Raw genomic sequence first — 26,152 nt, 5'->3', positions numbered from 1 at the left:
GCTTAAAGGCAGGGTATGTGATTTTTCAAAAACACTTTAGAAAACTGATTCGGGCCGAATCGCAAAACAAACTTGTAGCCAATCAGCAATAAGGGGCGTGTCTACTCGTGATGTGGAGGAGAGCGCGTTCAGTGCATGGGACGGACATTAGCCGAGCCGAGCGACAGAAAGATAGCGATGGCGGATAAAAAACAAAAGAGGAAAACGTCTGCGGAACGATAAGGCAAGAAGTAGGACCCATGTAAATATCGGATCAGCTTTCCAGCGCTGGAGAGAACTCAAGGAGCGGAGGCCTGCGATCGGACGCCGAGGTTGCTTTGTTTCTTCTCAATAGGTGAGTAACACCGTGTCTACAACAGCTAAAGTCTGCCTACACTGGACAAACGACCGTTGAAAACCATTTGAAATGCACGTCATAAATAGAACCCGGCAGCAGTTTTATGTCGGGATTTGTTGCACCGCGCCGCTCACGTCCGTAGACACGGTGTAACATTGGTTTTGCTTTGTTTCACAGAACTAATCGTTGCCTGGGTTGCGTACGTATATGTGGGGCGGAGCTATCAAAATAGGGGCAAGACCCTTTTGGGGTAGGGGCGTGTTTGTTTTGGTGATTTCAAATATCAACATTGGCTACCAGAAATCACTTACTCTGCCTTTAAGGCCATCGCAGTACTAAATCAGATCTGTTCCAAAAACTAGTGAGCTGCCTGTAAGACAGCATTTTAAGGGAAAAAGGTTCATTCCCAAGGCATCTTATAAGATATCTTCTTTTGGACCAAATCTAAGCGAGCACTGCATGTATGTTTCATGGAGAAGGCAATATCAGAGTGTACTGCGATGAGCATAGTGGCCATACATAAATATAATTAGATAATTTAATAAAAAATAAAAAAAACTATTTAAATGTTTATATTAAATTATTAAAATCAATTATTTACAAAATATTATATTTAAATAAATTTATGAAATGTAAATATTCAAAAAAATAAAAAATATTTAAATACATTTATATTTAATTATATTAACTAAAATAGTTGCTATAAAATCATTCTAATCTAATGCTATATTTTATTTATTAGTACTTGTGTGTATCACACCATTACCTTAACAACATGCTAACCTCAAACTCTATTGTAATCAACTGTTGTTTGAGAGTGAGATGCTGCCCATGTAGGCTGTAGACAGCAAGGCAGCTCACTAGGTTTTGGAACAGATCTACTGTCTTCAAAGCTTTTTCAATGACCTCAGCCCGAGTCCTGTAGATGCCACTGGGGCCGCCAGGGGAACTGATGGTGTTTGCAAGCCATCCTGCTGATTGGTGTATCATGGGAAAAATTAGTGCCTGAGGGCAGATTACTGAGCCCAGGGGCTTATCAGAGCGAGGAAGACTATGGAGCTTATAGAGACAGCAGCAATAATGAAGAGAACTGGCTAAAGGAAGCCTCACAAGTCCAGAGTCACAGAGCCACATGAGACAGAGAGAGAGAGAGAGAGAGAGAGAGAGAGAGAGAGGTTTTCAACTTCTGTACCATCTTCTGAAAGTGAGCACAGATCATCTCAGAGGACAGAAGTGCTGCAGCTCTCACACCCAGAGCTTTGGACCCGAGAATTTGGTCCCAACTTTGTTTTCTTTACTTTTTATAAGTCCTTGCATTGTTTTATTTTTACTTAATTTTTTTATTTTCCTGCCAAGAAAACTGGTGTGCCAAAAAGAACAGCGTTGCGTACAAAGCCAAAAAGATGGTAAGATGATTATACGATTTGTGAAGGTTCACAGAAGGAAAACGTAACAAGATTAGAACACATACAACAACAGACTTGTGCTACAGACTTCTAAAATGAGCAAAACAGAAGAACAGCATGAACTTTTCTCCGTGTGTGTGTGTGTGTGTGTATTAAGGCTGGGGGATATATTGAATATTAGAAAACATTCATAATTCCCTTAATTCCAACAAAATTCAATTCCCATTTCAATAATTCTTTTCATCACAACAATTCAACCATGTTCATTGAAGTCTCCACATAGCATTTCAAAAGTTTTAAAGTATTTTTGTAAAAATACAAATAAGTAAACATTGCTATGTAGTGCTACTTTTGTGACACTGTCACATAAGAGACATGTTTTACCGCTCTATTTATTGCAATGATTTTATGTATAATAGAGTTTTCTTAAGTCCATTTTATTCCTCATGACATTTTTAGTGTGTATGTGTCTTTAAGAATTGTATGGTTCTTGGACTGTTTTAGGGTATGGCGCAATGAACTATATGCTTTTAACAGACTGAGTTTTCCTGGTTTTATTGTGTTGTTTTAAAGTACCGTGAACTTTGTAAATACACTGTTCTTACTAAACTTATATCTGTTTTATGTCATTCTTTTAACACCTACAAACCTCCCACACAGTAAAATCTGAGCCCATTTTAAACTTTGTAACCCAGCCTGTTAGGCTGATCGTTACACTTTGATGCATATAAGTACTCACTCACTCATATAAGTACTTCCACTCACTACTACGAATGCTTGGCAACAAATGGCAAATTGGTCAACATAATGGTGCCACTAAATAAAAAAATAAAATAAAATACATTGAATAAAGAATACATATGCTGTCACTCAGTCCTAGTTTGTGGTGTCTGTACACAAGCATGTACATGAATAAAGAAGTGTGTAACTGGGATTAAGGATGATATAACAAGCTGTCTGTGTGTGTAGGTATGTATGTGCGTGTTTCTAGAAGCATGTGTGGGGTTTTTGTGTGTGTTTGTGTGGGGGTGTCTACGTTGGATTAGAAACATGTGGGTGTCCGGTGGCAGAATGCAATGAAAGACAGACCACAGTGGGTCACAGTGAGCCACACGTTGCTTTGGATCCAAAAAGTAACCTGCAGACCGGACAGATCCTATCCATAGCAGCATTTGCTGGGAGCTTTAATATGGCTGGTGATTTCTTCAGGCACCTCAGCACAAAAGTTTAAATTTAGGAGATTATAAAAATAAGATTAAATGCAGAAATGTTTGGTAAATAACTCACTGGAGTGCTGCGCTGTTTCCTGTAGACACCAGGGAATCTTACAGTTAACAAGCAAATGTCTTTAACTGAAAGGCATAATTCACTAGGGGAAAACGAATAAGTATCTGCTCAAATCTAGTTTTACAATTAACATGGAGCTAAAAAGTAAAGAGCATGTGGTTAATCAACGATGGGCAGGTCAATGTCAAAAAAGTTAGTAACTTTTTTTAAATTAGACCTTGCGGTGAGATAAACTGTTCAATGTTGGACAGAAGCATCATGGTTCAGTTGATTCAAAGTAAATTATTTGCAAAGGCAAGCCTGTATAGTGCGCAGTCAGCCAAACTATCTCCAACATGAATCGTGTCAGTTCTGAGCAGCTACAGTCAGGGTGCGAACTACGGGGGAGCTAGGGGGAGCTCGGCTCCCCTTAATAAGACATGGGCTCCCCTGAAAACGGGATTTGTGAAATTTTGAAAAATATTGACTGTGTTATTTTGATGTGCAATTTCAGTTTTGTGTAATGTGATCATCGTGGATTATTATGTGTAAAATTGCAAAAATATCATTCATTCACGTATGACGGCGATTTAAACCTAATTTACTTCAATAAAGATAACTATACATGCTATTCTTGTCATGAGCATCAAGGTGTGGGGGCGCTGCGGTGCATTAACTCAAAGATTCGTAGAAAAAATACAAACGCTGGACTCTGTGGTCGATTCTGTGTTAAGGTAAGGCATGTTATTCGCAATTATGTGTTGTGGCTGGGTTGTTATAGGTCTGCGTGACTCTCGATGTCTTAGGCCTAATTGAACGGAGGAATTATGGTATTCTTCTGTAGCCTGACGACGAGTAACTTTAACCGTTGTTCATGTGAACTCAAAGACAGCCTGATGCTTTGTTTCTAGACTATTTGTGGGTGGCTGTTTGTTGTTTCACCTATCAATTCGTGTCGATAAAGTATAATAGGGTAAATCCTGTATAGTGATTTATCCTATATAGTGCTTGCATAAAGCAAGTAGTGCATACACTTGTAGCTGTTATGTATCTTTGTAAGTCATTGTAAGCCCTCTTTTGAGGCACGCGCAAGCGCACGAACACCCCCCCCTGTTATAAAAAAAAAAACAAGTGGGCTCCCCCAAAGTTCACGGTATAGTTCGAACACTGGCTGCAGTCATCAGACAGAATTGCAAAAACAATCATTCTCATTTCCTGAGTCAATGTTGCTCTGTGGAGTTGAGATGCTCTGATAAACATCTTTATAGCATCGCAGAACTGCAGTGTTCACACTTGAATAGTTGCATGTTAATCTAGGACACACACACACACACACAAAATTAAATCATCACTTCTAAAGGGTCATGAAATACTAAAACACTTTTTTTAGATGTTAATATATATGCATGTGTTGATGATGGAAGACTGTTAAATCAGTTTTTTCCAATCTAAAAGAGAAACTGAAATCTTGTCTCAAAAGTTATTAAAAATGCAAAGCAAATGCAAACAGCATTGAATTATAGCTACTAAATGTTGTGTGTGAATTTCACTCTTAAAAATAAAGATTGATATGCATTGATTGGTTCCATGAAGAATCTTTCCATTCCACAAAATGTTCTTTATAAAGGAAAACGGTTCTTTTGGGAAACAAAAAATGTTTCTTTTATGGCATATGCTGTATAAACAACAACAACAAAAAACTTCTGGAACCTTTATTTTTAAGAGTGTCATGTATCGTTAACATTGTGCATGTTGTTGTGTGCAGTTATAAACTGCAGAGTGCATTTGTTATCCTTTGATATTGTTAACTAATTGTAAAAAATTAATAAAATAAAAATAACATGACTGGATCAGACGCAGTTGTTGTTTTCTCTCCTCACTCCACTCTACCGCTTTCCATGTCTCCTTTTAAAAAAAATATATTTTAGATCTGTCACAATGATTGACCTGTGCTGAAATGGAAGGTTTCATTGCACTTTAAAGAATTAAGATTTTGAGTGATATACTTGTGTGATATGTAAACATATAACAAAATGATGCATAATAACAGTATTTATGTACTGCACCGTTCAAAACGGATCTTAATGGAAACGGCTCCAGCAGCGTATGCTGCTATGGTTACCTCCTCAGGCCAACACGATTTCAGTTTGAGAGCATCTATTTGGTGAAAATATGCATTTGAACTAACTTGTCATCTAACTTTTGTGGTTTAAAAATGCTGTTGAAACATCCCTTATGCAATACACAGAATTAAAACTGACTTGAATATGCAAATATGCACTTTTTAAGATAATTCGCATATGGTGAGAAGTTTCGGCCCACACACTCAAAAATCAATGCATTTTTGCATGATAGCCATTCAATAAAGCATTAGACTGGTTGGTGTGATTGAGTTGTGTTAAACGTGAAAACAGGCACGTGCCAAAGACTTCTTATCTCAGCTCTGGCTGCCAAAAATGAGCCTTGGTATTCTCATTATACGCAGCAATTACCACCCAGTAGGAAACAAACAATATGCACTGATGAATTCCAAGGCTGTTTATGATTCATTCATTGGTTGCGCCCTTGCTGATAATATGCACAGTGAATAAGATCGGAGATATGTAGATCAAGAGAGGGCTCCTTTCATGGTTTGATGTTTGTGGAGTATCCCTAACACGATTAGTACAGATTCAACTGGAACTCTACTGCTGTCTACACCGATAAATGTATGACTGAAGCTGTGTAACTGTGTCAAGGAAGCTCAAATAATAAGCCGATCCTGTTAAAACCACTGTGTTGGACTGAAGGTACGAGCAAATCGAAAGACAATCTGGTGTTTTCAGGGCCAGTAGACTATTGATTGCGCTACAGTGTTACTGTTTCCTTGTTGTCAGTGTTCTGTTGTGTTGAATATTTCACAGGCTGGAACTGAATACTGCATGATGGACAGCAGCCCAGTCACAACTGGACCCAGGTGCAGCACTGGAGATTGGGTTTGCCAGGAGTCACCAGAGATTAAGCCAGAGGTCAATAAATATCACCTGTGTCTTTAGCCGGGTTAACGATATGCAGAGAGCACGGGCCGGTCAGGTTTGTTTACGAAGCAGAGGGAGTTCAACTTTTCAGAGTTCAGATGACTTCGGTCTCCACCAGCCTCAGTGAGTTTCTGAACTCAAACGATTAGGACAGCTCGCTTTAAAAAGTAGAACAAGATGTGCCAAAACACATTTGTCAGTATAAAAGGAATAGTTCAACCAAAAAAATGTCAGTTCTCACATCATTTACTCACCCTCATGTCTTTCTAAATGGCAGATCCTCTATGATGGCAAATGCTATGGGTTTTGATCATCACTGATATGAAACCTGGTGCAAAATGTCTTGACGTGCAATGTAAATGTAAATTACTTCAATATCAGTCTGTTCAAGACATTGCATGGCTTCAAAAGTCATATTGCCAACTTTTATGATGCCTAAGGGTGAATAAATGATGACAAAATTTTCATTTTTAGGCGAACTCTCCCTTAAAGGCAAATGCATTTCACATGACCAAACAGTAACCAACTGGCCCTCAAAGGAAATGAGAGCATTACTGAAGTAGTGCACAAACCTTGCTGTTATGAGTAATTAATGGCAGAAAAAAGGCTAAAAGGTCATGGAAGGACCATGAGCCACATTCTTCAAGGAATTTGCATTGGGGAATGCATGGAATTACATGTACACTGTTCTTCATACGCACACAATACTCTGATGGCTGCCTCGTGTGGATTTGTTCTCTGAAATTTGTGTTTATGTAAGAGCAATTCAGTCTGTGAGAAAGCCTCCCACACCCTGTTCTAAAAGCAGTAGCTCTACCTGAGACCGGCTTCAGCTCTAGTCAGAAAGAAGTTCCATCTCAAATCCCACATCTTTCCCTCTTCTCCACCAACACCACCCCTTTTTCCACAGCCTCCACACACACATTGTGAATGAGAGTTCACGTTACCATTATCAGGGTTATGAAGCGGCCCACACAGAATCTGCACGTGCACAATTTCACAGAAAGCTCCGGAGACCAGAACTGGTCCTACACAATCCTTTTCAGTATTAACAGACTGGACATGCCCATTTTATTAAAAGTGATAAAAAAAAAATATTAACAAATCTTTTATATGTTGCTGCCATGCTGCTCACTAACGACATTATTAAAAACATAAAAAAATTCAAAAGTTCAAAATGTTCAAAAGTTTTGAGTTGGTAAGATTTTTTTAATGTTTTGGAATGAAGTCCCTTCTGCTCACCAAGGCTGCATTTATTTGATTAAAATACAATAAACAGTAATATTGTGAAATATTGCTACAATTTCAAATAACTGTTTTCTATGTTAATATATTTTAAAATGTAATTTATTCCTGTGATGCAAAGCTGAATTTTCAGCATCATTACTCCAGTCGTCAGTGATTCACATGATCCTTCAGAAATCATTTACTTAATAAAATTGCACTGCTTAACATTTTTGTCGGATTCTTTGATGAATAAAATGTTCAAAAGAACAGCACATTCAAAACTGAAATATTTCTTAACATTATAAACGCTTTTAATTTTGATCAATTTAATGCATAAATTAATAAATAAAATAAAAATAAATAAATATTGTACTGATCCCAAACTTTTGAACTAACATCATTATGATCCCATAGAAGGTTTTATAAACAAAATTCTGTCTATCTAATTTCTAAAAGTTAATCTGAGTCGCTCAAAAGACAGGTAATCTAAAGCCAATATGAAACTGTTTGCAGCCCATTTTACTTCTGTATTATGAAGTATTGATTCGTATCTGTCTGCAACACTGCTGAAACCTTCTGGCTGAAACTTAAGCACCCTTGGCGACGCCAGCTAAAATGAAAATCATTTCAGGAAGAGCAACTTCTGTTTTGATGAAAGATTATGGCATTTGATAAAGATTAAAACAAACATTTTCCTTTAGAATTATGTGCACCAATGAATTTTGCTCAATAAGGTGCATTAAAAAAGTAATTCGAGCCCATTTTGACTTAATTTTGCTCTACAATCGAATGAATGGATATTTCCTCTCTGACACTCAAATGATTCAGATTTTTCTTTCTGAATGGGAGTGTTGCTTTACAAAAAGTAAACAACTAAAGGTTTCAAACCACTTCTATGCAAACAGATGCAGTCCACCCCATCAACATAACACAAATTAGCATGGAGATGAATAAAAGGGTTTATTTATGGTAGGGCCCAGCTGGAATGAATAAATCTGTTCCTAGAGTGTGATGAAAACAGGCATTCTGCTGTCAGTGAGAATCTACACGTTATTAAAGCGCAAACATGCAAGCCATAATTAAAAGCTATCAGCACTGCACAGAGAGCTGAACATACAGCCATCCATCCATCCATCCTCAGTACAGAACTTGAAAAAAAAACCTTATCAGAGTGAAGGATTACACATACTCTCTCCTCAAGCCTTAAATAGAAGTGCACATGTGAGACGTAGCGTTTATAGTGCTATTGTGTGGCTTTGTAGAAACAAAGGCTGCTGTTTGTTTCTCACAAACATTCATCAGGCATTATTTCAAGTGGGAGTGAGTCTGAACTGAAGGTAGTATCAGTTATAGTGAGATCCAGAAGTGCAATAATATCTCTCAACACGCCTACTCTTTAACGCCTTAACACTTACTGCGCTGTCTTATATCTCTCAACACTTTGAGTTCAGAACTTCCAATTCTGTTTCGCAGATGCTATTAAAATGCATTTGGTGAATGTTAGATATACAAGTCATTTTATAAACACTGGAGAATGTTTCCAGGAAAACCTTTTACAATAAAATCTGTGTTCTTGGAAATGCATATCCTTTATGTTGTGCAAACCAAAAACCTTCAATTTTAAAATCAATGAAATCTTTGAAATCAACCTGCAGCCAGTCAGCTCAAATCAATTTGAATAAATCTAATGGTCACAGAGCCTTCTGGTCTTTTCAAAAGCATGATTCATCTGTTCATGTTTTTCCAAGGATAAAATATATTGTTTTTGCAATATTTAATCAAGATAAACTTTGCTTCACCTCTTTTTCAGATGATGTCACCAAGTTGTATATCCTGTTTTACTTGCAAACACATTTCATGTTGACTTAGTTTTCCATTTGCATTTACAGACATAAATAAAGAGGTTTGCAGACCATTTTGCATCGCCTAGCTTAATAGGATCTCCTCCACAAATTTATAAGCCTGTTTTACTCAAATCATTAATTGAATCTTGACCGGAGTCATTTAATTTGTCCGCACAGCTAAACTGAAGCATCTCCACAGAGAGTGAGGATAAGATAAGGCAGTGATGTCAAGCGACATCAATCTACGATATGGCAGCATTCCCAATTCTACACCCACCGGTACAATGTCTGGTCTGTCCTACTGTGGAGAGCGAGCAGAGTAATACTGCACGAGCTGGACTGGGAAAGATGCTGGTTAATTGAAAGCCCCCCTCCAGTCCTCTCTCTGTCTGCTTCGATTCATCAGGGCAGAATGAGATTGTGATTGGAACTGACTAAAGAAAATTACACTAGGTGAGACAAAGGTGCCGGTCTGCCAGAGTGAATCCCGGAAAACAGAACTGGAAGGACTTTTATCCCTTAGAGACTACAGAGTAAAATCTAATCATACTGAAACACACATTTATTTTGCCAGGAATGGGGAAATGTGGCATGAACATCCTTCCCCTGTTGTTCTTTACCTTTAAAAGTAAAGGTTCCAAAAGTGGGGTTTCACACAAATGCCATAGAAGAACCATTTTTGGTTTCCCAAAGTAAATTTCAGTGAACAATTCTAAAAAGAGTAATTTTTTTAGAGTGAAGAATGTTTTAATAAACTAAAGAACCTCTTTCCACTTTAAAGAACATTCTGTTCAACAGAAGTTTCATGGATGTTAAAGAATCTTCATGCAACCATAAAGAACCTTTATTTTCAAGACTTTAGCACTTACTATGCAGTGTTATATCTCTCATTGGGGCAGCAAGATTTTTTTTTTAATACTTATTTCATCAAGGACGCATTCAATTGATGAAAAGTGACAGTAAAGACATTTATAATGTTACAAACGATTTCTATTTCAAATAAATGTTGTTCTTTTTAACTTTGCTAAACATTCTTTGTCTGACATGAAATTCCTGGGCATCGAGAGGATTTTACCTCATAGAAGAGGTGGAGATAGAGACAAGAAATTGTTGCAAAGGGAGGCCTTTTGGATCTTTCAACTTAAATCTTTATTCCCTGATGGCATGAATGAAGAACTAGAACTTTCTTATTTTTTGTAATTGTTTTTGTAACCGCTTTGTAATATATATATATATTTTTTTCCCCCTCTTTTTTTGTGACACTTTATTTGTTGTGATTGTATATTTTACATGGTTTGTGCCATGTTTGTTAATTATCAGACTCTCTTGCAGTGACACTTGTGATAATTGATTGATACTTGTGATTAATTGGAAACAGCTGATTGCTTTCAATTGCTTGTCTATTAAGAAAGAGGGTGACTGTTTGTTGCATACTGAGCACTGAGGATCACAACTTGCTGAAACATCTGCTCATCTGTTTTTTTAACTCGCATGCACTTTTTTGCAATATGCAATTTATAAAATAAATTATGTTTTTCTAGACCTACTGGGGAAAAAAAATCATGTTTTCCACAAAAACTAGTAAGTAGCACAACTGTTTTCAACATTGATAACAACAATAAATGTTTATGCAAATAGTATGCAACAAGATAGCCATTATGTTGTGCCATCCAAAAACACTTTGCTACAACACAAATCTTTAAAATCATCCTGAACCAGTCAACTAAAATCTAATTTTAATAATGCTAATGGTCACAGAGCCTCCAGATCTTTTCGTAAGCATTATTCAGTGCACATTATTCTAACAAAAACATGTTAGTCTCTGCAATATTTAATCAAAACAGAACACTAAAAAGAACATTTCATGCAATGGTTCTATGGATCAAACCACTAATGCCAATAAAGTACATTTATTTTTAAGAGTGTAGCAACCAGAAGTTTTTCTCTTCATAGCATGTTCATTATATTGCATTAAAAGTGGTCTGTGATGTAACTTAAAAAAAAACGAAAGTTTCAGATTCGTGAACCTTGAATGCAAAGGCCCACTTCTACTACTAACAGCTCTAGGGAGTTAATATGGCACATCATTGAAACTCACCCTGACAAGAGAGCAGTGCGTCCCGGGCTGTTTCTTCCTCTGGGTATTTGAGCACAGTTCTCAAACACACACAAACAAACCCTCAAAGAGACTCTAAGACACTGCCCACAGTCTTTCATCACATATACATGTACTCTCCATATGTATGAAAGCACATATTCACAGTAGCGTCCAGCCGGGCAGAGCATCATTAGAGAAGATCGGCTCAAAGCGATGCTCTAGTTTATCTGACACACATCCTCTGGCAGAAGATCAGATGCTGACCTTGCAGTCAATATGGGGGGCTTCTAAGAGCCGGAGGGATCTTTGACTATTGGCTGGCTGGCTGGCGGGCGGGTGATCTACGAACTCAATCTCAAGACAACAAAAGGTGCTGGTATCAAATACTGCTTGCCTCAGAGAATTTAGAACAATAGAAAAAGGTCCACAAGAGAAGTTTTCATTTAAAGGCATAGTTCACCCCAAATTTTTATTTATGGCATATTTACTCCCTCTTATGTCATTATTTATATCTCTTCTCTGCACCTCTCCTCTTCTCTAGCTTGCTACCTAATTTGGTTGTCTAATAAACCGGGCAAAATATGAATATAATTCCAAACCTGTATGCTATTTTTTTCTGTCAAATATAAACAGACACATTTGAAAAACAGTTTATGGTAACCACTTCTTTCAATTAAAAAATTTAATGTAAAACAAAAAATAAAAAAATAAAAACTTTGTATAGAAAGAGCTGTGCAAAAACCTTCCTTTCTTTGCTTTTAATGTATTCCAACATAATGAGGGTTTCTTTAAAAGAGGAAGATGAAGCTTCAAGACAGTGACATTGCAAGTAACTCATAATGAACGCATAAATGAATAAATGAAATTAACAAGGTCTAGCTAACTCTCTCGCTTTACAGAAGCGAATATTAAGCTTGACATAAATTGGAGCCTCTGACAACAAAATCATTTTGCAATCCTGATTTCAAATAGGAAGGAAAGATCACACTCCTCCATTAAGAGCTGTTATTAGGAATTTTTTTTTTTTTTTTTTGCAAATGAACATGACGGCTGAAAGCAATCTGGCAGTGTTTCTAGCAGTCATTATGTAAATTAACATAAATTGCAGGTTTGTTGTTAACAGATGCAGAAAATGTTATGTTTTATTAAAATTTTCATTGCATTTCATGAAACAGAAGAATGAACTCTTAATGGAATTGTAAAAAAAGGCATCAAATTACATAATGAAATTATATAATACTATTATATATTATGAACTACTAAAACGATTCTGAGACAAATATGTCAGCAGTTGTGCATAATAACAGTAAGTCTACATAAAAAGCTAGCAATGCAGGAATATGCATCTAGTTTGCCAGAGGCTCAATTGAGTTAAAAAGAGTAGTCATTATTCTTCAACAGTTAAAGCTGTAATTTGCAGAATGGTTTGAAGAGTAATGGTCAAATTGACGGGGCTGATTTCATCATATGCAATCAAAGCACTTTGTTGAAATAGTAGAAATATATATATGCACCAGCATATGCTGATTATTACGCTACTTAATCTGATAGGATATTCATAATTTAAGGTCAAAAATATTTTTTCTTTAATTGTATACAAAAAATATCTAATTGTATCATTACACATAATCATACACATTTACTGCAAGTAAAATATTTCACATTATTGGATCTTATCCTACAGGCTTTACAGTTACAAAATAAACTCTTCTTTCAATATATGCTTTCCTACCTATACTTCATGCCAGTTCTCATGCTCTGTTCACTTGAAGAAGGGATGCTCTGGACGGAAAGCTGCCCAAGGCTCCTGGCCACCATGGCCACGGCTTTGAACTTGCTTCGGGTACCAGTGTTCGGACTGTTAGCGTTTTGTCGATTGAGCCTGTCATCTGTGCTACGGCTCATGGACCGGTGGTCTGTGCAAACAAACGACACCTGCATCCTGTCTCAGAGGATGCACAGTTATCACCGAGAAAACTCAATGAAAGAGTGCCAAGCGTCTCCAAGAAACAAAGAGAAGTCAGCCAGGTCCAGATCCTCCGGAGAGCGAATTTAAAAGTTCCTCGGTCCTACTGGACTGTGCAGTGTGCCGGACTCCTGCTTGGTTCAGCCGGAGAATATCAGGAGGGCTGATCCAACCGAAGCTTGACTCTCTCAACTAGACTGGCAAAGAGCTTATAAGGCGATCTTCAGCGATGCCCGTGAATCTCATTTCATTGCTTCCCCGACCGGCACGTGAAGTTCACAGCTCGATTATCACGTAGCCTGCTACTCAAGACCACCTGCACGGCTCCCATCTCACATATAGTCTCACGTAAGAGTAACTGTCCATAGAAAGGTCTTACCTTCCTTTTTCAGGTTCAGCGGTTTTTTCTCTGCGTTCAAGTCCTCGTTTCAACCCCGATCAAATACGCTACATATCCAAACACACTAGCTGGTTTCTTTGTAATCTCAGCTCTGTGCTTCAGATCACTTGGGAGTGCCAGCACACAAAACAGACTTCAAACATAAAGTAACAAACTAATGCAATGGATAAGATGTCTTCTCTTGTCTCCTCCTGTGAGCACTGTATCTGTCAGCTACTGAGATACCTCACATGCACTGGTGCTCCTCCTCCTCCTCCTCAGCGGATATTAAACTTACAAGTGCATTCATAGCGCAAGACACAAAGAGGCAGAGCGTGAGTGAACGAGTACGAGAGGGTGGGAGGAGCAAACGGCTGACAGAGAGAGCACAGAAACACAGAATGTGGTCGAGAAAGAGAGAGAGGGAGTGTGGGAGGGTTTGCTCTGCACAGATATTTCTTTAATATTTGTACTAATGCTCCACTTTATATTTCTTATTTGTGCACTATTTTCATTGCACACAGCTAATCTGCAAATGCTTTGCGATTTTTTGAAGTTACTTCTGAAGTAAAAATCCCCTTCATTTTCTCCACACGTTTAGCAATAATGTAAACTACTGTTTAAAGGTTTGGGGTCGGTAAGATTTGTGTGTGTTTTTGTAAGAAGTCTCTTATGCTCACTATAGGCTGCATTTATTTGAGCAAAAATATAATAAAACAGTAATATTGTGAAATCTTTTTACAACTTCAAGTAGCTGTTTTGTATTTGAATATATTTTAAAGTGTAATTTATTCCTGTGATGCAAAGCTGAATTTTCAGCATCATTACTCCAGTCTTCAGTGTCACATGATCTTCAGAAATCATTCTAATATGCTGATTTGCTGCTCAAGAAACATTTCTTAATTATTATCAGTGTTGAAAACAGTTGTGCTGCTTCATATTTTATATTTTTGTGGAAACCCTGATACATTTGTTTTCAGGATTCTTTGCTGAATATAAAGTTCAAAAGTACAGCATTAAAAAAAAATGTAAGTAACAATATAAAAGCCTTTTCGCCACTTTTGATAATTTTAACGCATCCTTGCTGAATAAAAGTATTAATTTATAAAAAAAAATCTTTCAAGAACGCACTACTATGAGATCCATTGTTATGTAATGACATATTCTTCTGTAAAAATGCAATTTCAACAACAACAAAAGTTTAATTTGCAAAACTTACAATACTCAAAACCCTGAAGACACATCCATCAATCAGAGAAGTCAATAAAACTAAAATCCCAGCAAAAAAGCAGCCACTCCCATAAAGCACTGCAAATGCAAGTCACTGTCAATGCGTATATTTTGCAATAAACTTCCAATATATGTTTTTTTTTTTTACTTATAATAAATTATTTCTAGTTAGTTCTTTGTTTGTTTGTTTGTTTGTTCATATAGCACAGTTTAATACAACACCAGCCCAAAGTGCTTCACAATACCACAATAAAATTACATAAAAACAAACACAGTTACAAATAACAACACAAATCACATAAAAACATAGGTACAATTTAGAATAACTAAACCTGCATCACAACAACTCCTCATTAGTCTTTTAAATATGTGCTTTTAACATAGCTTTGAAAACCGATATTTCGGTTCTTTCATACTATACTGGCATTTTTTGATCAATTATATAAAATATGTTAAATGCACAGCATTGTACCGTTGTCTTTTGCTGAGTACTTTGATTATGAATCACCTTTCAGGTGGATGGTTTGGTTCAAGGCTTGAATGTTTTTATTTTAGGGATGCTCATGTTGACCATTTAACTGTTAACCGAAAGTAAGAAACATTTTTTCAAGAATCAGTTAAACATTTTTAAATGTTTTTTTCCTCAAGTATTTTTTTGAAGTATTCTGCATGGTAAAAGTAAAAAAAAAAAGCTATACATATTTGTTAACTCATGGGCACGTGCAACATACCTACAGACATATTTCGCTGAGCAAGCACCTGCTTCACCTTCACTTAGTTAACTGATGTAGTATACGCAACACAATGGGAAGTGGCAATATTGGATAAATGGTTATCAGAGAATTAATCAAAGAGTGAATCTGTGAGTGAATTTATTCAATTTCTGAATGGATTATAGCCTAGAAAGTGCGCAAAGAGCGCTCCCCTTATCATCACTGGAAAGCTGTCACTCATCTTACTGTAGTTCATCGCACTCTCACAAAGTTAACAGAGTTAAAAAAGAAGCATTACACTGCACAACTAATCTCTTATGTACATCATGTCTACACTTTCTTTGTTGTAATGAGAGAATTTGTGAACGTGTAGAACTCAGCAGCACTGAACAGAACACCAGCGTTTTGAGTGGTGAGTGGATTGTAACTTAACCACCTCTGATTGGCCACTGCGTTCATGAAATTGACAGATAGCTCTGTGATTGGCTATGTTGCTCAACGCTGCAAAAACACACTGTGAATAGAAACAAATGACCAGCTGATGAAAAGTCCCGAACTGCAGATTGATGGGATTTTTGTGATGGCATGATGGTGTTATTTGTTGCGGGTCTAAGAGTTAACAGTTTTTCGTTTTGTCATCTTAATTTGATAGTTATTTAAGTATTTTAGATATTTAGTGTAGGCCTATTTATTTGATTCTTTTTTATTTACATTATTTTATTCTGTTTCTCTGTTTTTCATGCCTATGGAGAAAATTAATAGCAAAAATAAAAATTAGTGCTCACTGTTGCACTATGTTGCATATGTACAATTCTTGATACGTCAGTAGAGCTCACTAAATTGAAACTATAGATAGAGAATAAGACAGAAGATTGAGAGCAAGAACAGGAGGTTTATTTGCACAGCTTGCAGCTGATGCCACCATATTGGCTAGTGCATTATGAGGTGTTCACTCTGACTTCAAGCTGTTGACTATTATCAAGAGAATAAAAGAGCAGAGTGCTGGTGCAGGCGAACAACTATTTCGACCAGTGCACGGCTGGATCTTTCATACATGCATGCAGTGCAAACATGTGTAAAATATTCATTATGCAACTTGATCTGTCTGAATGTGTATCAAAGCCAGGGGAGGCTGAAGCACATTACAATGCAACCGCTAAATCGCTATAGTTCACCTGCCTGCCTTCCTGTCAGCCGGTAGGATGCACACGGGGGAATATGTTAGCCAAACTATTACCTTCAACTCACGACACCTCTCTTAACCCTTTAATGTGTGGTGAAGATTTCACGCATCACGAAACTTTCATAAATGTGGCTCAGTTGACCAATTATGTCAGTATCAGCAGAGTATGTGATGTGGTAAAGACAGGAAGCACACAGCAGCAACCAATTAGCTGTGTTATGGAAATCAATGCAGACAGGAACGACATGGGGAAGCTGGAAAATAATATTGGCAGACCAAGCAAATTTAGTGGTAATTGGGTGTGGGCACAGGACTAGTTAAAGAGCTGATGGAGCACACTTTTACAGAAATAAAATAATGAAGTATATCTGACCAAGACCTGCTAACTTTCTGCCAACAGTGAGTGAACTGAGAAAAATCACCAGCCATATAGAGTTCTTACAGACCATGAAACTGTACTTTGCACTGTTTTTTTTATACAAATATATTTATTTCAAGAAATGTACCAATTTGTTTAAAACTGCATATGCATGACCAGGGCCGTTTCTAGGCATAGGCGAGCTAGGCGGTCGCCTAGGGTGCCACCAGCTGAAGGGGCGCCAATTAGTACTAAATTGTGCAAAATGTTTATCTTAACAGTCAATTTACAAATAATGCATTCAGATTTGTGGAACTCAATGCACTGAATCTCCACTGGGATTTCGCCTAGGGCATCAATAGGGATTTCGCCTAGGGCGTCAAATTGGCTAGAAACGGCCCTGTGCATGACAACCAGGCCATTTTTTCTCTCTCAGCATCATAAATGAGATGTGTCAGTCTCTGGCTTTCAAATGAAACTGTATGTAATAAAAACAAACACCCTCATATTTCCGTTTTGGTGGCTTATTTTAGGTGAACTATGTCTTTAAAAATATGTTAACGTAAGTTTATCTAAGATGTTAATTAATTTAACTGCAACAGCTAAAGTCTGTCTATACTGGATGCGACAACGCGACCATTGCAAATCATTTGAAATTTGTGTCAGTACGTCATAAATAGAACGAGGCAGCAGTTTACTGTCAGGGATTTGTCGTGTCGCGCCGCGCCGCATCCAGTGTAGACAGCAACACTGATTATAATGGGTTCTATAGTATTTTGTCACGTCACGTTGCGCCGCTTGCGTCCGGTGTAGACGCGGTGTAAGTTGTACAGTTTGGAATAACACGAGGGTGAGTAAATAATGACAGAATTTTCATTGTTAGGCGAACTATCCCTTTTATTCTCTCACGTTGCTGACATAAGCGAGGAATAGACTACCTTTTTTAGAATCTGACTTAACCATGTCATGTTTTAAACGCTAATAAAGGTGCTGCCCAACTGGCGAGTACTTCCTGTTTGACCAATTTATTTGCCATGTGGCGAGTTTCATTATGGACCCTGCCACTTATCCTTATCCCATCTGCAAGACAACTAAGAACACAGATGTGCAAGTGATGGTAAGCTGGTAGGTCTCCATCAGTAGACACACAAACTGTCCATCTTTGTCCGCTACAGCCATTCCAGGCTCTCGACTGAAATCGAAAGGGAAAAGTGTTTAACGCAAACATCTATACGGGTTAGAGGGAGGCTTCTTAAACAGTGTTCTGCAGTGCGAGCAGGATATCTGCAAGATTTTTAAAATCCTGTACAAATAAAGTGAATACCATATAAGTGGGGTAGGGCAATGTCTAAAAAGCATGACTTGCAGTTCAGTTACAGGTTTTCACACAAGCAAACCGTTTTATAAAATGATAAAAGGGATGAGTCAAAAGTATAAATTAGTACATTAATTTAAACAATTATTACTAATCAATTATTGTATTAATTTAATAACTTATAAATATATCTTAGTTGTAAATGTGAACTGGTGGATCAAAAATCTAAACAATAAAGACACTGAGTATTTGCTGCGTGAAAATATAAGTTGATTTTCGCAGTGGTCTGAACAAAAACACCAGATGGGCTTATTGAAAAATGCAAATTGATTCTCTGCCAGCAGGTGGCGCTTTTGGAGCAGCAGAATATAGCGGTTTCCCCGCTAACGAGAGTACACAAAGCAGCGCAGCACCTGACTTTAAAAACATGCAGTGCTCATATTTATTCAATGAAATCATAGCCTTTTGAAGTTTAATCATCACATTAAGCCATGTCGCAATTCTTGTCTTTCCGTCCCCAAATTTAAGACCTCTTGAAATCATAATTAAAGGTGCAGTAGCAGATCTTGTAAAATGCTAACTTTAGCCTGATAGCACTGAAAGCGAACGACCCACCCTCCCTGCAATCGCCGTCCAAAGCCACGCCCCCTGAATGCATATACACTCACAGAGTCAGACCAGAATACCAGAGACAACTTTACTACAATAGGCTACATCAACGGTTCCCAATTCCAGTCCTCGCGCATTAAATTTAAATAGTATTTATTTACAGAGGTATATTATGTCACACTTCTCTAGTAAGTTTCGTCTGTGTGTGAAGAGGCTGCGCAGCGCAAATCCGTGAATGAATGTTCCGAAGTGAAGTAAACTTCTATGGATTTCCCCTGCTCAGGGAGTAGGGAGCAATGAACACTGTGTAGGGATCATATCGATCGGTACACAGTTCAAGCACATAGCTCACTTCAAACGAGATGGTTATCTGAATCGGGTGTGTTAACTAAGCGAGACATGCAAAATATGTAGAGTGGGGAGGTGCGAGGACTGGAATTGGGAACCGCTGGGCTACATCATGTGTCATTCACCGGTGAGAAAACTTTAAAAGTACTATACCAGGAAGGAAGATCGGGTTGTTGATGTTTGTCTGCCATTCTCGCTCTGTCTGCACAGCGTGCATGAACGTGCTGATGACATATCCTGCCTGCACGAATCGGGTGCGCAGAGGTATGCTAATACATACGTTGACAGACAGGAAGGAAAGCCAATTAAACGCTCGGACCGAGCGTTTTGATTGGAAGAACATTTCTTGGTCCTACGCCTTTTTAAGGACCCGTGGAAACCCAGTGCAAGGCTCACATGCCACCCTTGTTCAAACCCAGTCTCCAATTCAGTCACCTGTACGCAACCCTGGACGATGCAGAACTCGTCAAGTGGCGCGAGGCTTTGTCTATGTCAGCTCCTCTTACGATCAAACAGCAGAGTCACCAAACTTGTGGAGACAAAATGATTTGATTTTTTTTAAACCTCAATAAATCATTTTTTTACTGTGCCTGACGATTTAAAAAGTGGCTTATATCTGGGATACACACATGCGAAAGCCAATGCTGGGATCCGCCATGCCTCGGAGCGTCAGGAGCCGTGACAATACGACACGTAGCATATCAAGCTGAACAAGTCCAGGGGCCTGGTTTACTCATTGTGTATCTGCAAGTACAGTATAACGGTGAAACCCACACCACTGTCACACAACCCTCCGCAGATGAGCAGAGCCATCTGGGAAGCGGCACGCTTTAAGTATTTGTATTTTGACCTGTGTGTGTGGGATCTAGTTGCCAAGTAACAAACGATTTATAACCATCATGCCTCAGTAAGCACATCGATTCATCGGGCTGGCTGATATTGGTTCATGATTTGGTCAAATGTGATAGGGGGTGATCAATGAAAGTGTGTGACGTGCAGGACAAAATTCGCCGATGAAATGATGCAGAGAGCTTGATCAATACAAGATGGAACTGATGTATAGTGCCATTTCACCGATTTAGAAACCTATAAGTCTTCTTCCCACACTGACTGGTCACAGTCCTTGTGAATTTGAGAAGGCGGATGTGCAATCTCTATGGCAACTGAAGTTTTCATCCACACAGTGTCCAAGGATGACTTTCTGCTCCAGATTCTCTGGTTATTCTCAATCTAGGTGTGTGAAGGAAATCTGAAACACAACAGTTTGGTCTTGCTGCAAGGTTAGTGTGTTTTCCACAATATCTTAACATCCTTGAAATAAGACACTTATTGAGAAGGGGGAAAAACATTTTCAGAGAAATATAAGAAAATTTAGTAAGAAAAATAGGAAGGATTTGTTTCCTCAATTTGAGCATCAATCTTTTAGAGGTCTCTGAAAATAACACTGAAAATAATTCAAGTAAATGTTTAATGTTTTAAGTATGTTGAGAAATGTTAACTGGAAAACAAGACATTAATACTGATTAAGAAAATTATTTTTTGCAATATGCCACTTGTGAGCGGTATGACCAAAATATTAAAGGGGTCATATGATGCGATTTCAAGTTTTCCTTTCTCTTTGGAGTGTTACAAGCTGTTTGTGAATAGATAAGATCCCTAAAGTTCCAAAGACTAAAGTCTCAAACCCAAAGAGATATTCTTTATAAAAGTTAAGACTCGTCCACGCCCTCCGAACGATGAGCTTTATAAAATTCTACGCGTTTCAGAAAGGCAGGGCATAGAGGAGAAACAATAATGTACAGTATGTGGAAAATAATGTGTTTTTTTAACCTTAAACCGCATAAACACATTTCATTACACCAAATACACAAAATAATGTTATTTTTTAGCAACGTCATATGACCCCATTAAACCGTACAAGTGTATATACACTATATGGACAAAAGCATTGGGACACACCTCTTCATTATTGAATTCAGGCGTTTCAATCAGTTGCCACAGATGTATAAAATCAAGCACCTAGCCATGCAGTCTGCATTTACAAACAATTTTGAAGAGCTTGATTATTATCAATGTTGAAAACAGTCATGCTGCTTCATATTTTGTGTGGACATGGCGATACATTTTATTTTTCAGGATTCTTTGATAAATAGAAAGTTCAATGAACAGCATTTATTTGCATTTATCAAATATATTTATTAAATAGTAACATTTCCGTCTCACGCTTGAGGTATTCGGCCAATCATAACGCACTGGATAGCTGGCCAATCAGAGCAGACCTCGCTTTTCAGAACGATGAGCTTTATAAAATTCTACGCGTTTCAGAAAGGCAGGGCATAGAGGAGAAACAATAATGTACAGTATGTGGAAAATAATGTGTTTTTTTAACCTTAAACCGCATAAACACATTTCATTACACCAAATACACAAAATAATGTTATTTTTTAGCAACGTCATATGACCCCATTAAACCGTACAAGTGTATATACACTATATGGACAAAAGCATTGGGACACACCTCTTCATTATTGAATTCAGGCGTTTCAATCAGTTGCCACAGATGTATAAAATCAAGCACCTAGCCATGCAGTCTGCATTTACAAACAATTTTGAAGAGCTTGATTATTATCAATGTTGAAAACAGTCATGCTGCTTCATATTTTGTGTGGACATGGCGATACATTTTATTTTTCAGGATTCTTTGATAAATAGAAAGTTCAATGAACAGCATTTATTTGCATTTATCAAATATATTTATTAAATAGAAATCTTTTGAATCATGTTATTGTCTTCACTCACTTTTTTTACTTTACTGTATTATGAATAAAAATAATTATTTTCTCTCTTTTTTAAATCTTACACAATTGTTTGAGTGGTATCACAAAAATGTTAAGCAGCAAAAACTGTTTTTAACATTGATAATAATAAATAGTAAATGTTTCTTGAGCAGCAAATCAACATATTAGAATGATTTCAGAAGGATCATTGAAACTTCTCTTTATAAACAACATATACACGATTATAATGACGAATGTTGCGTTCCCAAATGCAAATGAATGAAATCAAACGCAGCTAGCATTTACAGTGAATCAACACTGAAAACAGTACTGTTACAGCAGACATGTAGCGCGTCAGACTATAGCTTATATTTATATAATTACATCAAAGCCGTTGCAAATTGTATGATAGTACTAAGCAATCTCAAATTCTCACCACCTTTCATAAGATGTTACCGGGTGAGTAACACGTTTCAGTGATGATGCTACTCGCGTTTGGCACTTTGAACCATTGTTGTTAAGATGAGAGAGGTTACAATATAACTACTGCTTCTGTGGAAGACATTATAACAGCCACCGATGGTTTTTCCTCGTCATGGCCGGCTAAACAGTCTCCTGTGAATCTCTGAATGGCAGAAAACAAATTGCTTTCCGATTAGGGCCAAACAGAAACAGCTGAGCAAAACTAAGAAAATGTAGGAAAAATCACAAAGCGCATTAAGAAAAAAAGATGTGCATGTTGAAATCAAGGATCCGTTTGTCTTTTGGTTGAACCTGCCAGTAACTGGATGCTTTGGTGAGACGCTGAAGTATTCCCTGATGGAGTATTCCAATATCCCACAAACACTTGATTCTCCGGAGAGACCTGGAGACGCAGGCTTGCAAGTTGTTGGCAAGCAATACCACATATCAAAACACACTAATGAAAACACACACGCTGACTCCTGTGAACCATTATGCAAATCATGCAAATCATGCTTAACTAACAGCTGCTACATGCACAGCTGTGCTACACACCCTGTGACGGAGAAAACACATTAAAGCATCTTATCTGTGCTGAGAAAGACCAGAGCTCAACAATAAGGACAGCAACCAGTCTGTGTTTCAGGCCAGTTGACAGAACAGCATCACAGATGCAGAACATATGCCTTGTAAAACTAAACATTTGGATTTCTGTTATGTATTGAATAGAGTTAATGTGAATTCTGCTGACGTCAAGGTAGAATGTCACCAAGGTAGTGTTGTGTTGTGTCTAAATTTAAAAAATGACTTTGTAATAGTGTTCTCAGTTAAAACAATTTTTATACATTTTCCAGGAAAAGTGAATGTACACATTATAAGCATAACTTGCATATATTTTTGCTAATAAAAACAAATTATATGATCTAATATTTATAATCCTGTATATATGATGAAAGATGACAAAATAAAAAATACTAAATAAATGTATATTTAAAATGTAAAAACAAAAACAACATTAATTAATTAATTTAAATTAAATATATTATACATGCATTAAGTTACTGTGATGGACAAACAGAAGACTAGATTGAGATTAGGATTATATAGTTGGAAGACACCTACAGAATAAAAACGTCACAGAGACCCTTTCACTTTTCATTCACATGCAAATCTAATTCCTGTAAGTGGAGTTTGTTCCATGCAAACACTGCTTGACAAAGAGGTACATCGCTTAAACTGAATTTAAACTGGACTGTTTCTTCAACATCCTTTTGTGCTGGTCTCCCTAAACCCAACAATCATATACAGCAATAATGAAAACCTTTTGACATAAATATAGCTGTCCTTTCACTTCTTAGGCAACCAGTCTGTGTTTCAGGCCAGTTGACAGAACAGCATCACAGATGCAGAACATATGCCTTGTAAAACTAAACATTTGGATTTCTGTTATGTATTGAATAGAGTTAATGTGAATTCTGCTGACGTCAAGGTAGAATGTCACCAAGGTAGTGTTGTGTTGTGTCTAAATTTAAAAAATGACTTTGTAATAGTGTTCTCAGTTAAAACAATTTTTATACATTTTCCAGGAAAAGTGAATGTACACATTATAAGCATAACTTGCATATATTTTTGCTAATAAAAACAAATTATATGATCTAATATTTATAATCCTGTATATATGATGAAAGATGACAAAATAAAAAATACTAAATAAATGTATATTTAAAATGTAAAAACAAAAACAACATTAATTAATTAATTTAAATTAAATATATTATACATGCATTAAGTTACTGTGATGGACAAACAGAAGACTAGATTGAGATTAGGATTATATAGTTGGAAGACACCTACAGAATAAAAACGTTACAGAGACCCTTTCACTTTTCATTCACATGCAAATCTAATTCCTGTAAGTGGAGTTTGTTCCATGCAAACACTGAATTTAAACTGGACTGTTTCTTCAACATCCTTTTGTGCTGGTCTCCCTAAACCCAACAATCATATACAGCAATAATGAAAACCTTTTGACATAAATATAGCTGTCCTTTCACTTCTTAGATGCATGAAATAAAAGGCACTGATCCTAAAGATCGTAGCGGCTTTCCTCAACCAAAAGATTTTCTATTACACAGCCCACCTCCCTTCACAAACTCACGTCAGTAGGGACAGACTGCAGCTCAGATCAGACCAGGACACAGTAACATGACAACTGTCACTTCAGATTCACTTCCATGCCTCTGCTTTACTCAGGAAAACACCTGATTCCTGAACATGCATCTGTTACTGTCATAAAGCTTCCTAAAAATAACCAGTTGACACAAACTCAACTCTGAATTTTATTTCAAATAAAATGAAATATTAAGGAAATGTATACTTATTTTATTTCAGCTAGGTGCCAAGGCAACATTTCTTATTTTCATTTAGTTACAGTCAAGTACAAAAAGAAGTAAAACTGAATAAACGTCTCAGGTTATGCATGTAACCATGGTTCCCTGAGTAGGGAACGAGACACTGCGTCCTCTAGGGGTCGCTATGGGGAAACCTAGAGGACGCAGTTCGAAGTTTCCTTGAAAGGGAACGTCTCAGGTTACGTATGTAACCATGGTTCCCTGAGTAGGCACTGCGTCCTCTAGGTTTCCCCATAGCGACTCCTAGAGGACGCAGTTCGAAGTTCTCTTGAAAGGGAACTACAACTATACAAAAAAAAACTATATAGACATTTTAAAAAATGACAAAAACACAATTACTAAACACAACTAGAATTAAAAAATAAAATCTAACTCAATTCAAATATTAACAAAAACTACAATAGTATATCAATGATACTAAAACAACACTGATTTCAAATTTCCTGGCTACAGAAAAACCGCATTCCCGCTTCTCTCTTTATCATGCTCACTTCACTTTACTGTAAAACTGCAAACTTCATTCTCTATTGTCAGCGTCTCAGCGGCTTCTTGCCTTAATTAAGAGCTCAGCTCCAGCTTATCTTAAACATTTCCTCAAACACTGCGCTGACAACACAATATCACAGTGTGAAAGAGACTGTTACGGGTAATCATTGCTTGGTGAAAATCATATCACAAAAAGCTCGTATTCAGAGCGATCAAGAAGATATGACTCCCAACCTGCTCTTGAAAAGTGAAGATGGGATTAACGGGGACATTAACAACCTCACGTTAGAAATTACAGTGACAAGCATTAACAACTTCAAATTATCACTGGTGGCCCATAATGGCTCGCAGACAAACCTGATCCATCATTATTAAACCCGCTGACATTGTTAGACCGACATGTCCAGGAACTATATGATGATTGAAAGACGGCGATGAGGAGGTGAATCTCCTGCACAACACTTTTTATGTCCTCTGTAGGGTTGTGACGGTGAGGACATTTTCCCACCGGTTAATCGACGTGTGACAACATCGATAATACCGGTATCACCGTGGGGGCAGGGGCGTTCCCTCTTTTCCTCGCTTTCCTTCGCATTTTTTCCGTACGCATTTTACTTTGACTTTCGAATTAGCGTCAATTCGGCGTCAATTGCTTGAATGCAACAACAAAATACAACGTCAAACTCACTTTAGCCTATATATAAAGCATAGAACTTTTAT

General features: G+C 37.3%; 1 protein-coding gene across 4 annotated transcripts in view; it reads right to left on the bottom strand.

Moving 5' to 3' along the window:
* Positions 1 to 26,152, bottom strand: part of kcnab2a (potassium voltage-gated channel subfamily A regulatory beta subunit 2a) — a 140,392-nt gene that overhangs the window by 25,935 nt on the left and 88,305 nt on the right. The window contains exon 1 of one of the 4 annotated variants that reach the window (XM_016518384.1): positions 12,928 to 13,865. The exons of the other annotated variants lie outside the window; for them this stretch is intronic. Within the exon in view, the coding sequence (XP_016373870.1) occupies positions 12,928 to 13,136 (209 nt within the window). The 5' untranslated portion in view covers positions 13,137 to 13,865. Of the gene's footprint in view, positions 1 to 12,927; positions 13,866 to 26,152 lie in introns of those variants that run through there. 4 annotated transcript variants of the gene reach the window in all.

This window comes from Sinocyclocheilus rhinocerous, unplaced genomic scaffold (genome assembly GCF_001515625.1).
Source record: "Sinocyclocheilus rhinocerous isolate Xijiao unplaced genomic scaffold, SAMN03320098_v1.1 scaffold147, whole genome shotgun sequence".
Classification (NCBI taxonomy): Eukaryota; Metazoa; Chordata; class Actinopteri; order Cypriniformes; family Cyprinidae; genus Sinocyclocheilus; species Sinocyclocheilus rhinocerous.
Note: the sequence above shows the minus strand (reverse complement) of the source record. Positions and strands in the feature narration are given on the sequence as shown.